Consider the following 16,292-nt stretch of genomic DNA (forward strand, 5'->3'; position numbering starts at 1 on the left):
GGATGCCAGAGAGGTGTCAGCTTTTACCTTCTGCAGAACACACCTCAGTGAACAGAGCTGTCCAGATCTGTCCTCCAGGTCCAGGTCTGGAATCCCACAGTGGAAACAGAATCTGAAAACTTTTACTCAGACTCTCATTAAATCTTCACATGCTTAGTGTTTGCATTTTCAAATGATCAAATGCCTTATTTTAAAGACAGGAAATCTGTGACGGCCTTGTGTATATCTACTTACCAGTGTGATGTATAGGTTTGAAGGACACATAGGGTGATCTTTATCTTCTCTGATCATTTTAAAGAAGTCAGATTTTTATATCTTTTCTTTTTCTGCTCTTTAAGGATTTTCATGCCAGATGAAGCAAAAGCCAGCGGGGAAGTGAAGAATGCCTGCTACCTCCAGAGACTATTGAAACACTTCCTGTAGCTGGAAGACGGCAGCCCTCTGGCAGGAGCATTACTTCATTATTTCATTTCAGTTTACAGAGGATTTAGTTCTCAGAAGCTGGGCAAGGTAAGGCTGGATACACATTTTGCTTAACCTTTTAGATTGCTTTGGGTTGGATGTGGGTGGGAGATTTTGGTGTTCAGTGGGCAGCTAGGATTAGCTGGGCTGCCTGGCATGCCTAAGACAGTCACTTAGTAGGGATGAGCACATTTCTACCAGAATACAATAGCAGAGAAGGTCATAAGGAAAACCGTGTAGTAAGTAAAACATACTTATTTACTTTTAATTATAAAAGTAAAACAACTGTGCCATAAATAACAATATCAAATACAAGGTATCAAAAGTATAATTCTGTACCCACCCAACTTCCATCTCCCAGAGTAACCATTGTTAATAATAGCTTGAGATGTATCTTTCTAGTTTTTTCTTTTACTAACTTGTATTTGTGACATACATGATGCTATTGTGAAGTGTTCTTGAATGCCTGAGGCTCCATCCTGCCTGGCAGGTTAGAAAAAATGCCTTAGTTGTAGATTGAGTCAGATGAAGGTTGGGCAAGGATGGTTTGAGTCTGATCTGTGAGCTTTTATAGTCCTTTGTGGCTGTGTATCACCCTTCTTCCTCTGAAGCTTCCCAGTGACACACCGGCTTCCCTTCGCCCCATTCCCAACCAGTTCCCCTTCCTGAATTCTCCCCTTCTTTGATGGTACCTCTGCTCTATGGTTACCTGACTTTAGTTCAGAAACATATATTGAAGTCCCCCTCTGTGCTGGCTCCCTGCTGGGTAGGGGGGACACCCAGAGAAAATAGGCCCCCTTTCTTCCTTCAAGGAGGATAGGCATCTCTGACTCTTCACCATCTCTAGCTGCTTGGCAGAACTAGAACCAGTTCTGCCTCCAGCTTCATCCCCTCACCTCTTTCTCTTCCTTCCATCCCTGCCTCAGCCACAGGCCTTCCTTGCTTTTTTGCTGGCTGCGGCAGCCTCTTTCTGCTCTCCCAGTCCCCGGCCAGCCTCCACTTGGTTCTGCACATCACAGCCAGTTTCATGGCCCAGTCTCTTCTCACTGCCTAGAACAGTGGTTCACAAGTGGTGAAAGTGGGCTCTGCAGATGTTGGGGGTCCTTGAAACCTTTACAGGGTATCTACCAGGTCAAAACTGTTTTCATAATAGCACTAAGATGTTATTTGTTGTTGCAGAGTGGCAGTGGGTAGAAGTGCTGGTGCTTTAGCATGAATCCAGGCAGTGGCCCAGAACTGTCCTAGCAGTCATTGTATTCCTCATTGCTACACTTTCAGTTTTCTTAAAAATGCCATTTTCACTTAAGAATGTCCTGATGAAGCAGTAAAGATTGCTAATTTTAGTGAATCTCAACCCTTGGGAACACATCTTTTTAATATTCTGTGTGACAGAGTGGAAATACTCGTAAAGCACTTATGTGCATACCAGAGTACAGTGGTTGTCTCAACAAAAAGCATTTGTGGAATTGTTTGAATTACAAGCTGAACCAGCCACTCTTCATTTTCCCTAGAAAGAATGACTGGGGCTCGGTAAGGCTGCAGAGTATCTAGGAACCAGATGCCAGAGGGCCTTGTGGCCACATTTATAAGCCTCAGTGATGTGATTTCAGCCTGCCCTTTTCAGCTTTTTATCCTGTCCTGCTCAAACAAACACAATCCTTCACTCTTGCTTGCTCTTTCTGAAGCAAACACTTCCTTTACCCAGGCTCCATCCTTCCTCTGATTATTCCTCCCCCCAGGAGATGCCATGACAGTTCTAAGCCTACTGTGATCCCAGAGTCAGAACAGTGGAAGAAGATGGACCTGACTCCAGACCTTTTCCCTCTGGAAATCTTGCTATCCCAGCCCTGTTTGAGGCCTGCTGTGACTTGGCACCCTGCCAGCACCCTGGTGGGTCTCTGCCACTCTCACTGCGCTTGAGTGAGATACTGTGGTCTGCCTAATGAGAGCCGGCCTCCTACACACAGGACTCCTGGGTAAAACCTGTGAAATGGCCTAGCCCCTTGGAATCATGCTCACCGACTGTCCTTTGATTGAGCTGATGACACAGGTGATTCCTTTCACCCATCATGCCTTAAATTGACTAGCTTCTGTTTGAGTGTACTTTTTCCTTGACCTTGTCCCCTACGTAGTAATGATACCATTAGAAACGAAATCGACCAACTAATAGGTCAGAGAAAAGAAGAATGTAGCCTTGTACCTGATACCAGAACTATCATGAAATAATGTGGTTGGACTGGTTTGTAGCTCATCCTCAGTAATATGCCAAAACACAAAATACACAGTTATCTCCAAGTAAAACAAACTTCTGATAAATCAGATTTCAGAATAATACAGTAATGATAATGTGATGATAATGCCTTTGTATTGTGTAAGCTAGAGCAGCTTTGCCCAGGCTTTTTGACATCATAGCACACACAGAAAATGATACTGTTCAGCGCAGTGATGGGATCAGTATCTCCCATCATTCACAGCACATCAGTAGGGAAGCTCTGTGGTAAGGTTTCTAAATAAAAGCATTCTTGTTGGTGCCTGGCTCACTCTGACAGGCTATCCCTCCTGCCTCTCAGCATGAATGCTTAAACATAATATTAATAATATTTAATATATGAAATATATAATATTAAATATACTGCTAATAATCTCATAGTTAAAAACTTGAATTTTAAGCCAGTTTGTCTAGATTTAAATCCTGGCTCTGCCACTTACTAGCTATGTGGCCATGGGGAAATTAATCACTTAATCTCTTTGTACTTCAGTTTCTTCACCTGTAAAATGTAGGATAATTATACTTCTCTCATAGAGTTGTAAAGATTAAAGAAGTTAGGCTATGTAAAATGTAGTGTTTTGCAAGATGCTTGGGACATTGCCTGGCAGCTGGTGAGCCCCATCTAAGTGTGTGTGCTGTAGCTAGTAGCAGTGTGCACCATGGCTGCCAGTAGTACTCCTTCAGAGAGTACTATTGATGAGCTCTTTCTTCCCAGGCCCCTCATCATTGCCTCCTCCTCAGCCTCATGTTTCTCAGTCTTGGTTCTTCCTTAAGAGTGTCTACCCCCTTCCTTTCACTTCGTCAGGTTTCCATTGTTTGGGGGCCTCCACCAGCTGGCGACTAGGAAGCGACAGGATGGACCACTGTACTCATCAGCTTGCTCTTACCACTCTTCCTTCTCTGGAAAGCCCTTGTGACTGAGGGAACTAACTCTTATAGGTTGGGAGGAGGAGTGAACCATAGACTTTGAAAAGGACTCTCGAGTACTCGGGAGGAGTGAATTGCATTTGCTGAGCTGAGTTAGCCAGCAAAGAAATGTTCTTATGGGGAAAATGATCATCTTCGGTATCACACACCAGATGCAGGAGCTGGTCAGTTCTCCATAGGCTCCACCAAAACATGGAGAACAGATCTGCTGATCTGGTGGGCAGTGTGGTTCATACAACTTTTTGGAGAAATGACAGTTCTTTCAGACGTATGGGCCTTAGGGTCCCCTGTGGGGAGGCCAGCAGATGAAGAAGACTTGCCTGTTGGGAATATCTGTCCTACCAGTTGAGATGCCTCAGCCCCTCCTCAGCTGCTCTGGGAGTTCTCTCTGATTCACACTGACTGGCCAGGCTGCCTCTCTTTAGGCTTAGCACGTGCTCTGTCTCTGTCTCTCTCCCCAGGCCCCACCCTGGCCAGTTCCCACTCATCCTTCAGATGTCAGCTTAGCTGTCCCTTCCTCTCATTACCAAACTAGGTTTGATATCTACTTTCACTCCATGGCACCTGGTACTTCCCTGTCACATGGCACTTGTCCCACTCTATTGAAGTTGTTTTATATGTCAGTGGATTTAAATTCCTAAGAGCAGGGATGCTTGGGTAGCTCAGCGGCTGAGCATCTGCCTTCAGCTCAGGGCATGATCCCGGGTCTGGGGATTGAGTCCCATATCGGGCTCCCCTTGGGGAGCCTGCTTCTCCCTCTACCTATGTCTCTGCTTCTCTCTGTGTGTCTCTCATGAATAAATAAATAAAATCTTTTTAAAAAAACTCCTGAAGGCAGAGACTATGTCTTCTATTCTCACTGTCTAGCACGGGACAGTCGGTGGGTGCCCAATAAATACAGTATTTGTTGAGTGAGTAAGTCAGCGGTGCTTTCACACCATGTCTTCTTTGACCCTCACCACAGCTTAGTGGTGTAGGGAGTCCAGGCCTTACTCTGACCTCTTGCGGTATATGAAGAAACTGATACTTAAGAGAAGCTATCACAGATAGTAGACACAGTGGTGGGGAGCCAGAATTTAAACTACTATCTTACAGGCTCAAATGCTCATTACATAATTTTGGTTTTTACAGAGTTTTTCTTTCTTTCTTTCTTTTTTTTTTTTAAGATTTTACTTATTTATTCTTGAGAGACACAGAGAGAGAGGTAGAGACACAGGCAGAGGGAGAAGCAGGCTCCATTCAGGGAGCCTGACGTAGGACTCGACCCCAGAACCCCAGGATCATGACAAGCCAAAGGTAGACGCTCAACCACTGAGCCACCCAGGTGCCCCAAAGTTTTTCCTTTAAAAAAATATCATTAAAAAAAATTAAAATAGTGTTTGTTGTTTTTCAGTATCATAAAAATAACATTTTCAAAGCACTAGTATTCCTGAAACATTTTTTCCTCACTAACTGTTGAGAATCTGTACAGAGAAATCTAGATACAATTTTATTTTAAAAGATTTTATATGAGAGAGAGCACAGGTGAGACAAGGGACAGAGGGAGAGGGAGAAGCAGACTCCCTGCTGAGCAGGGACCACCCTCCAACACGGGGCTTGATTCCAGGACCTTGGGATCATGACCTTAGCCAAAGGCAGATGCTAAACCAAATGAGCCATCCAGGCATCCCTAGACATGATTTGAAATACTGTATAATTAGATTCTAAATTCCAGTGTATGTTGGAGAAAAATTATTGTGTGTTTTACTGAAAATAAAACTTTGCTAAAACAGTAATAGCATTAAAAAGCAACACATTTCCTTGTATAAAATTTGGAGAATGCTGAAAAATATAAAGCAGAAAATAAAAATCACCCCATCACACAGAGAAAACTACTGTAGATTAGAAATGTCCTGGACTTGAAAGGCAGCATTGAGCTTGAATCCTAGTGAAACCACTAATAAGATGTTTGGTGTTTGGTAGATTGTTTAACCTCAGAGCCTCAGTTTCCTCACCTGAAGTATAACAAAATATTTACCATATGGGATTATTATAAGAATTAGAATTATTGTAATGTATGTAAAATACCTAGCGTGGTTCCTGGCATATATTAGGTACTCTTTCAAATTGTAGTAGTATTAACATTTTTGTGTATTTCTGTCTAGTATGTCTACATACCTGTGCATACAAGTATTTTTTTAAGATATATTCATTTATTTTAGAGAGAGAGAGTGAGTGAGTAGGGTGGGGAGGGGCAGAGGGAGAGAGAGAGAGAAGCCCCAGCAAACTCCCAGCCGAGTGTGGAGTCCCATGCAGGGCTCGATCCCACGACCCTAAGATCATGACCTGAGTCAAAATCAAGAGTCAGATACTTAACCGACTGGGCCACTCAGGTGCCCCATACACCTATGTTTTTCCTGCATATTTATATCAAGTATGTCGTTGGGTCCTCACAGGGTTGCTGTAAAGGGCAGATATTATTTTAAAGTCTGTTCTGTAGATTAGGAGGCTGAGACTCTAAGAGGCAGAGTAACTTGGCATAGCCTTGGTAATATCTGAACAAGGATTTTCACTTTGGTCTCCTGATGCCAAGCTCACATCCTCCCCTGTCAGCAGTGTGCTTCCTCTCCAGCTCCACCTCCACCAGTACATGCATGGTAGACCACTGAGCCCTGACCATGGGGAAGGTAAGGGCAGGAAGCCATGAAAGTACTGGGAGCCTTCACACCAGCTGGGATCTATCTGAAAACTTAAAAGAAGTGCTCATTTCCTCCTCTGAAATAACAAACACATTGCCTGATCCTATAGCAGAGACCAGGCTTCTGGCTAGAATATCAAGAACCTTCTAGGCCATAGAGCTTTTTCTCAGGAGGAGTTTGTCAGAGAACTCATAGAACTAAATAGCTTCACTCTGTACTCTGTAGGGCAGAGGTGTACCCACGTTTCCTTCAGCAAGTGCACTTGTTACTTAAAGGGCTTGGGTGACTTGCACTGCACCTAACACTAAGTATGTGCATCATTTCATATCATTTCATTTCAGTGCAAGTTTTCTGATGGTTGGCATGTATCTGACACTGTGCCATGGCTTTTAGGAGAGGCAGGGATGAACAAGCAACAGTCCTGGCCTTTAGGAACATTGAAGAATGGGAGCTCATGGCCAAAGCCCATCAGTGCTTTAATAGAACTTCTAGCAGGGTGTTTGGGAGCAGAGGAGGAGCACCATTAGTTCTGTGCAGTAAAGCCATCTATTTGCCTAGTACCTAACTGATTTCCAAAGTGTTGGTACAAACTGAACTCATTCAAAGGGGGTGGAGACTTTGGGGGTCGGGGGAGCAGAGACTTTTGAGCTGGGTTTTAGTGGCTGAGAATAAGTCTCGGGCCAAGGGAAGGAGGTGAGCCAAGGACCAGTGTGATTGTGGAGCCTTACGCCCCAAGGAAGCTTTCATCAAATGTTTGCATACTTAATGAATTAAGGTCCCACAGACCCTGCCAGTGGACTGTCTGTGATAGAATAGAGATTATGGACAGGCTTCAGATGGGGAACCTGTCAACCCCTCAGTAGGATGATGACACCTCTCCCTCCCTTCCCCCATGATGTAAACAGGGAAGCTAAGCATGTTGTTGTTTTTTTTTTTTTTTTTTTTTCATTTCACTGCCTTCCTACATTTTTTTCTTTCTAGTTTCAAAAACAACTCTCCTTCAACAAGTTCTGTTTCCAAGGAAAGTCTTAACCATTTGTCCCTTCTGGCGTACCCTCTTCCATTGAAATCCATGCAGAATAGACCAGGTACTCTGTCTTTTTGTGTGTGAAGCCATAAAATCTAATATTGAGTATGCGGCAGTGCTCAGAGGTATGATTCTTCCACAAGAGGCTCCCTCAGCCCTGCTGTGGTAAAAGCCAAGTATAAATTGCCGCTAACAGGGTTTTCTAGCCAGAGTCGTAAGTATGTCTGAGCATCCCCTATGAATTATAATGCTGCTAGCTCTCTTGCTACTCCTCTGCATTGCCTGCCTTTGGCTGTTTTGCTTGTCCTTAGGCCTTCCATCCAAGTACAGGCAGAGGAAGGAGAAAGAGAAGCAAATCCAGAATCGGTCCACTCTGCACTTACCTCGCAGCACTGATGATAAAACAGATGGACTGGCACTGGACTGCACACAAGGGCAGGGCGAGAGGGACAATGGCTCCTCCTCCTCAGCCTGCTTGTCGCAATGGCTAGTGCCCCTCCCTGTGCTCCGGAAGAGCCCCCAGGGTTTCATTTCTGTAGAATTTCTTACCGTGTTGGGCAGCTTTTTCCCTTTAACTTAGCACAGTGAGGATGGATATTGGGTGCTAATATTTAAGTTGGATCCTCTGAATTCATAGTGTGTTGCAGTCCCCAGATAGATCTTGTGCTTATACTGTTGGCCAGAGTAGTATTTTGAGATCCTCTGTGGATTCCTTTTGTCCATGTGTTTATCTGTTCTCCAAAGTATAATTGAAAACCTGCTGGCATCAGATCGAAAAATGGGAGGAAGAATGCACCTATACTGAGCTTTCAGACACTTGGCTTCCTAACCATGCTTTCCGGATTATGGTTGAATGTACCATTGTCATGTGTGCTTTCTCCTGATGGCTGTTGTGTACTCGTTTCTGAGAACGATGTATAGATGTGCATTGGCCCTAATCAGTCTTCTCCAGCAGAATTGCCATTTCTCTGACCGTATTCAGCCAGGGTCCTCTGAGAAGAAAGTGGGCCTTTCCCCCCAATGGGCAAAGAGCCAACTTCCATTACAAAATCTCTTAGAAAAAAAAATCCAACAAGCCAGAGCCTGTGTTTATTGAAGGTTGGTCTAAAAGTCTCTTACACTGAATGCCCCACCAGCACCCGAGTGCCTCTATTTTAGAAGGATGTAAAGGTTTAATCACCCTGGTGGGGATTTAGACCCAGAGACTTCAGAGAAATCTTATTATTTCTAACTGCAGGCAAAGAGTATTAAGGCTCCACTCTGGATCAGGGGCATGACATGTTCTATAAGTAATTTATCTTTAACAGGGGAAGGCCCTTACTAGAGTGTCTTAGAAACAGTGCCATGATTCGGCCCTGGTTCCCTGTTCCTCCTTCTCTTCCCCCCTCTCAGCCTCCTACTTATTCTTTCCATCCCTACCTACCCTTTCCTGCCTGGTGTGGCCAGTGTTGAAATGTCTGCCTCACAAATGCTCCCTTTAACATGGGGAGCCTCCCTGTAACCTGCTGGCCAGTGAGAGATAATAATATTTTTGCAATGAATGACCTCACCCAGCAGCCTGGTGTAGACTCATCAACTGCAGACTTTTCAGACTTCTAAACAGACCCTGACCACGTCCTCTCAAATTAGGAGCTGGGGAGTAGGGGAGAGTATGCTTGGGGTCCCACAGGTACTCTGGTCTGTGCTCCTAAACATAAAGTAATTTAGGCAATCCTCAGAGCCGCTCTCTGTCCTATTGTACCTCCAGGGGCAACTCCACTGAGGCCTGTGGATCCCTGTGCACATCCACTTGGGTGTCACTGAGCCTATGATTTCATTTGCATGGACCCCTCCCAAGCCACACCCTTGTAGCTCCCTGGATCCTGCCTTTCTGGTGCTGAGGCAGGAGGACGTCACAGGTGGGATGCTGCTTATGGATTCATTGTTTTTGTTGCAAACTGCAGTTTGAGTAGTGGCAGATCTGAATCCATGTGCTAATGAGCTTGGTTAGAGCAGGCTCTGCTATCCTCTTTTAATCTAGCCTGTCTATCTGAGTTCCTTTCCACAGTTAATGATCTCCAATAATGGCTTTGCCTTTAGTTTTGCCTCCTGGGTCAAACAAATCAATAGTCCTCATAGATATTTAAAAACCATCAGTGTAAAGCTCTTGGTTCCCCCCACCCCTCCCCTTTTTTTCCCTTCTGGGTGAACTTATGGCTTGATCAGTATAGTGATATTTCCCTTACATCTCTTTTCCCCCAGAGATGGGCAGCAGTGAACCCCTTCCCATTGCAGAGGGTGACAAGAGGAAAAAGAAGAAGCGGAAGGCCCGGGCCACTGACTCCTTACCAGGGAAGTTTGAAGGTTGGTCACACGACTTCTCAGATCTGGGCCTGTGGCTCCCCAGGCATGAGAGGAGCATCTTGGTAGCCCATAGGTGTAGATCAGAGCATGCATCATCTGAGTCAGCTTGTCCTTATCTGTGTGACAGGGATGAATGATGGGATGAGAGAGCTCTTGGATGGTGCACTCTGAAGAGTTTCAGCGTTCACTGTAGGATAGAAAGACCAATCTGTCAGACTTGTGTATGGAGAGAGATTGGTTGGTACATTTTAGCCCTTTTCTGATACGATCTTTTCCCCCGCCATTCCTGGAGTCACTGCTGAGAGGTAGACAGCCATGTAAGAGGATGAGAGAACACCAAGGGCCACAACTCCAAATGAAAGTTAAATCTTCTATAAACAGAGGATTTGACTCCTAGACATCACAGCTACTTGTGCTGTATGAGTTTGAGTCGATTTTAAGAGTGCATGCTGTGTTCAGGGGACACGATGTTGGATCGTCAAAGATTCTGAACACTGTGTGAGGCACAGGCTCAGTGCTGATCCTGTCATCACTGAGTATGTGATGATGAAGTGAATCATCGAACACTTCTGCAAGGGCCTAAAAGGATCAGTAGCTCCTCCAGGAATGATATGCCCCCTTCATCCATTGTGTTTCTTTCACTGTGAGACCTGAAATACCTTCCCCTCATGGTCCCTCTTTCCAGTGATGTAGGTACACTAGTGAATTGATTGTTTTGTAGAGTGGTTCCAATAACAAGCCCTTTATGAATCATGAATATTGGACTTCCACCCACCAAGCTATCCTGACATGTATGAAAGGCTAATCCAAAGTATCCATTGTGAGTGAAGCATGTCATTTAAAATACTTAAAAACAACAGTGTGCATGCTTATAAATAACTGCAAGACCATACCGTGATGGATCCAGGATGGTACTAAGTGTAGGGTTTGTCTGTTTGTCTTTAACTTAAACAGTATACATATATGTATAGGGGTGGAGGGAGGGATGGACAAAAGTCTCAAGGTTTTTAGAATAGTTTCCAGATCAACAGGTCTTGCTCTTACAGTGAACATGAGAGTATTTCCTGTTATTCGAGGATGACTTGTACAATTATAGGCCTCTCATGCTAAGAGTGATAAAATCTAATTTCATGGTTTGAAAGTATTCTGCACACCCTGTAGGTTTAAATGCTGGGCTGCCTCAAGAGGAAAAAAGGTAAAGAATGGAATTCAGGGGAGGAGGAGGTCAGCTTGGCAAAGGCCATGATGGAGCTGTGGCTTCCTTTGGAAGGGAATCAAAGAGTCTGTGCTATTTGTGAGCTTGGACAGGTCACCTAAATGTTCTTTTACCCCAGGCCTAATACTCTGTTAGAACTGCTCTGAATCAGCACCCTAAAAACCTCGAAGCATCCGTTTGCATCCTCCTTCTGTCTCCTGTTTCCTGTGGGTGACTTCAGAAACTTCTCAGAAACCTCCAGTGACTTCTATTAAATAAAATAAAATAGTGCTTTATTTCCCTTTTTATCACCAGGGTCTAGCACAGAACTGGGCATAGAGCAGGTGCTTAACAAATGAGTAAAGAAATGAATGATGTCCATTGAAATCATACTCCTGTGAGGATCCCATGGTTTCCCTACACAGATCTAACCTTTCCCTCCCCGTTTTTTTTTTTTTTTTTCCTGTGTCTTGTCCTTTTTTTTTTTTTTTTTTGTCTTGTCCTTTTATGGTAGTGCTTACTACTGCCCGGTTTATTCTGGGGTCACTTGTCTACATGTCTGTCTTCCCCACTGGACTGTGACCCTCAAAGGGCAGGAACTATATTTTATTCCTCACTCTGTCCCTATTAATAAATTTAATACATTGTTTGGTACATAACAGGTGCTCAGGAAGCTTGGGCAGAACTGAAATTCACTGACCTCATCTCTAAAATGAGGAACAGGATGCTTTCGATGTGGTCTAGCTGTTGAGAAACTGAGTCCTGTGATGACTGGAAGAGTTGATGGTCTTCCTTGTCATTGTGTGCCCGTGCTGTCACACCAGGGAAGCTGAGTGACAGCAGCTCTTCTGTCCATCTGAGCTTGCAAAGGCATGACTTATCTTGTTTTTCCTCTCACCCATTTCACCTCTAGACACGTACAAGCTGACCTCTGAACTGCTTGGAGAGGGAGCCTATGCCAAAGTTCAAGGTGCTGTGAGCCTACAGAATGGCAAAGAGTATGCTGTCAAAGTGAGTGTCTCATCTGGGTGCCAGGCTTTAGCTGGTCCGAAGCCAAATAAATTTTATATTCTGCAGTATGACAGCTCAGTAATAATGGGGACTCCAAAGATGTTCTCACTGGATTCAACTCTTGGTTTCTGTACTTACTTGCCGTGTTAACACTTTTTTTTTTTTTTAAGATTTTTATTTATTTTTGAGAGAGAGAAAGTGAGAGAGCACAAGCAGAGAGGGAGGGAGGGGGTGAGGGAGAAGTAGGCTTCCCTGCTGAGCAGGGAGCCCTGACTTAGAGCTCCATCCCAGGATCCTGGGATCATGACCTGAGCCGAAGGCAAAAGTTCAAGCGACTGAGCCACCCACCCAGGCTCCCCATTACTTAACACTTCTATCCTTCAGTTTCCTTCTCTGTAAAATGGGTATAATCATAGGGACTGTAAAGTCTTGATGTGGGGATAGAGTATGTGTACAGTACTTAGAACAATGCCTCACTGATAGTAAGCTACCTCTTATTATTCTGAAAAATGGAGTAAACTTCAGAGAATAGACAACCAAATATCAGATTAGAAGGCCTAACTGAATCTCGGTTTTACCAAACTGCTACTTGACTTTGGACAAGTCTCTGAAATTCCTTCAGCCTCAGTTCCCACATCTCTAAAATGAGGGTAACAGTACCTGGCCTTCCTGTCTCAACAGAGTGGCTATGAAGGTGAAAATAAAAATGAACACTGGTAGAATTAGAAACACTACCAAACACACAGTGCTATAAAGTGATGTGCAGTTATCATCAGAAAGAGGACTGAGCACTCAGCTTTGGGGCAGGAGAGGTGGCTCCTTGCTGCATGGCCTTGGGGTGTCTCACTCTACCCCTCTGTGCTTCCATCTGCTGGCTCCACATGGAAGAAGGGATAGATCTGGAGCACTGGTTTTCAAAGTGCGGCAACATCAGCGCTGCCTGGAAACTTGTCAGAAATACAAATTATCTGTCCCCATCCCAGATCTGCTGAGTCAAAAGCTAGGGGTAGGCCCAGCAATATGATTTTAGCCAGATCTCCAAGTGGTTCTGACACTGAGGTTGGAGAAGCCCTGATTTAGGGCTGTTTTACATTTAGTGTGGATCAGAATCATCTGGAGAACTAATAGCACAGAGACCCAGTTTTCTTGGTAGAGGATAGGGCCTGGGTCTTTGTAGGTTCACCAAGTTCCCCAGGTGATTCTTATACCCATCAAAGTTTGGGAACCACTGATCTAGAAACCAGGTCTTGTTAAATCCAAGGGGGCGAATCAGATGTATTTCACATCATCCACATGCACCCCCAGGTCTAAACCCTGCCTCATACAGGCAAACCCAGCCAAAGTGCCTCCTGAAAGAAGTGTTTCTTCTCTTAACCAACTGGCCATAGTTCTAGCTGTGGATTAATAAAGGAGAACACTTCTGCCAAGCCACATTCCTTTTTGCTGAAGTGTGGCTTCATGTGGTAACAAAAACACTTACCTCAATTCCTTTTTGGAAACATCAGTATAAATTACAAATAATTTTTTAAAGAATATATTAAGTGTGGTAATAAGCCACAAATATAAGTTGATTTTCAAAAGTTTGGGACATTTATGCATCCATCCAGACCTGTTTCTTCAGGATTGGATCATAAAAGGAAAATCTGGCCCTCTGTGCCCCTGGGCATCTTTGGTGCAAACATTGAACCCTGGCTTGGTCATTCTTTGGTTTGAGCAGTTCGGCACATGTCTCTTATCTCTCCTGTCCTTTGGAAACTCCCTAGAGATGGGCTACTTCTCCCAGCATGGCCCCACAACATTTAATTTTATTAGGGCTTCCCTGTAGCCATCCAAATGATGAATCCTAGAGTCTCAGGGTTGAAATAAAATTTCAGGATAATCTGGTCCTGAATTTCTTCCATAGCTCCTCAAATAGTTGTCCATGTTCTGCTCCATGACCTCTGATAGCAGGAGCCCATTACTTCTGCAGAGAAAATAATGCCATTGCTGAATAGCTTGCCTGCTAGAAGGTTCTTCCTGACTTTAATCTGAAATGCTAGGTAAATGAACGAGTTAAATAGCTTCTGTGCCCCAGCATTGCACCTCTCTGACTGCCTAGAACATGGGCCCATGATGGTTTACTACCAGACATGGACTGTATAGACAGTTACACCTGGTCATGGGTGTTTGTGCTGCAACACACTGGAGAGGTTTGAAGTATTCTATGCAGCGGTCTGGAAACAAAGGAGCAGGGTGTTGCCATCTGTGCTGCCCACTCCATACGTAGGACCTTAAGGCAGAACCAGCTCTGCTGAAGACATGCCCCCAGGCTCTACTTGCAATGGTTTGGGGCTCTCGGTGGGTCTGTGGAGATGTTCAGAGTTAGCCAGTCCCTGTTTTAACCACCTGTTCATCTCTTGGCTCACCCAGGCCTTCAGTTCATACTTGCCAAGCATCTCTAGGTATAGGTGGGAGAGACAATGCCTCTAGGTTCTGTGAGAGAAGCTGGATGGCACATAGACAGGGATAGGATAGCAAGGCAGCTCTGGGGTTGAATGCCAACCCTGTCACCACTTATCAGAGCTGCGGGCAAAATGTTTGACCTCTTCCTGTCTTTTGGGATTGTGTTATAAGAAATAACTGAAACTGTACCTGAGTTGCTTAATGTACTGCCTGCAAAGGCTAAGTTCCCTGCAAAACTGCAGAGATGGGGTCTGAGCTAGGCCTTGGAGCTTTAGTTCCTCTCCACTGTGTCCTCCATCCCCCTTGCTCTTCTTCCAACCCTGGAAGATCCTTCAGTGGAGGTTGTAAACCTTGCCCTTAAGACAGGAAGAGATGCCCTTGAGGTAGGAGCTGGGTAGAGGTAGCTTTATCTTCTTGCTGGCAGCCTCAGTGTCCCCTGGTCAGCTGGGGACAAACAACCCCATTGGTTTCCACAGTGTTTGCTTGTCAGAGTCAAAATAGGCCCGGCCAGCCTGGAAAGCCCTTGGCTGGTCTCTTGTGTTGCTGGCAGGGTCACAGTGCCTGTGTCACCAAGGCCTACTCCATGCTTGCCCTTGTAACTGGATGTGGGCTGAATTGGGCCTTGGATTCTCCCAGAGGGCTCCTGCTGAGAGGTGTTTCAAGGTCAGATGGGTATGACAGGTTTTATTCTTCCCACAGATCATCGAAAAACAAGCAGGGCATAGTCGGAGTAGGGTATTTCGAGAAGTGGAGACGCTCTATCAGTGTCAAGGAAACAAGTGAGTACAGTCTTGGGTCCTGTCTCAACAGAGTGGCTATGAAGAACTTGCTGCTTCTCTTGTGGGGATGCTTAGCTGCAGAAAAGGTCATTTCTCATCACCTCCTGACCCCAGCATTTAGCTGTCATGCCTTGGCCACAACTGTGGAGGATTTTTTCTACTTTCCGTGTTTAAAGAGAGAGAATGGAGAGAGGAGACGAGGCAGCAGCCTTTGATTCTGTTCAGGCTGAAGTACTGAAGTACCCAGGCAAGTCGGAAGAGTGAGCAATCCCAATGAAGGGCCGGGAGAAGATGGGGTCCCTTCCTTCAAGTGCCTATGGGAATGAGGTTGACGGAGTGTCGCCTGGTACACGCGGGCCCAGCTTTTGGGACTAGATGAGGACAGGAGAGCTAGTACAAATCCTTACTGTGTCCCACACCCAACATAGTAGTGTACGTGCAGCTGCCGCTCAGGCTCCAGGAGCCCACTCTAGCGCTCTGCTGGCCAGCTGGGTCCAGGTGGTTTCCAGCCCCGCCTCAGCCAGCTCACCACTAGCTCCAAATGAGTGGTTCTCCCATGGTGGCTTTAAATCAGGGTCACCTCTAAGACTCTGCTTCCCCCCCCCTTCTCCTTGCACAGCAGTGTCAGCGGGGAGCCAGCGGCCAGGTATTGATGGCTTTGTCATTAAGCTTGGAGGATGGGGGCTGCTGTTGATTTAACTCCAGGCACTGCTTCTACAATCTTCTTTCAAATCAGGCCATTTTAGTCATCTTATTTGGACGCCTTCACACTAGTAAAAGCCCGGTGTCTCCCAAAGTGGTCAGCATTTTTTTACGAGGGACAGATTTTTATTTTCAGCCCTGCAGCTTCTGAGTTCAGCATTAGAGCCTCTACTTGGTTTATTTCGTTCTTTAAAAGAAAAAAAGCCCCCAACACGTCCGATATCCAGGCCGGTAGCTTCCCTCCTGAGTTATAAGACGACCTTGTTGGCAGAGCTCCGTAATGCTCAGGCAGACAGGGAGTGCTCACCGGGGAAGGCCACAAGTGCTACGGCGGCCTGGAACGCGGCCGTTTCATTAAGCAGCGCTTAGCAGTTAGGGTCTAGCGGTGCCCACGTTAGGCCCCAAGTCTATTTGACAGATGTTTCCATTTTCTCCAGGCAATGTAAATACTGCCCCG

General features: G+C 45.2%; 1 protein-coding gene across 12 annotated transcripts in view; it reads left to right on the forward strand.

The window, feature by feature from the left end:
- MKNK1 (MAPK interacting serine/threonine kinase 1) overlaps positions 1-16,292 on the forward strand; it is a 42,713-nt gene that overhangs the window by 9,017 nt on the left and 17,404 nt on the right. For 4 of the 12 annotated variants that reach the window (XR_011994820.1, XR_011994819.1, XM_025991899.2 and 1 more), the window contains exons 2-5: positions 339-510; positions 9,605-9,706; positions 11,815-11,912; positions 15,054-15,133. Coding sequence is in view for 8 of the 12 variants with exons in the window: in XM_025991899.2 (XP_025847684.1) it covers positions 9,607-9,706; positions 11,815-11,912; positions 15,054-15,133 (278 nt within the window). In the remaining 4 variants the exon portion in view is untranslated. Of the gene's footprint in view, positions 1-338; positions 511-7,317; positions 7,425-9,110; positions 9,262-9,604; positions 9,707-11,814; positions 11,913-15,053; positions 15,134-16,292 lie in introns of all 12 variants that reach the window. The other 8 variants (XR_011994818.1, XM_072724089.1, XM_072724088.1 and 5 more) reach the window with 3 other exon arrangements.

This window comes from Vulpes vulpes, chromosome 10 (assembly GCF_048418805.1).
Source record: "Vulpes vulpes isolate BD-2025 chromosome 10, VulVul3, whole genome shotgun sequence".
NCBI lineage: Eukaryota > Metazoa > Chordata > Mammalia > Carnivora > Canidae > Vulpes > Vulpes vulpes.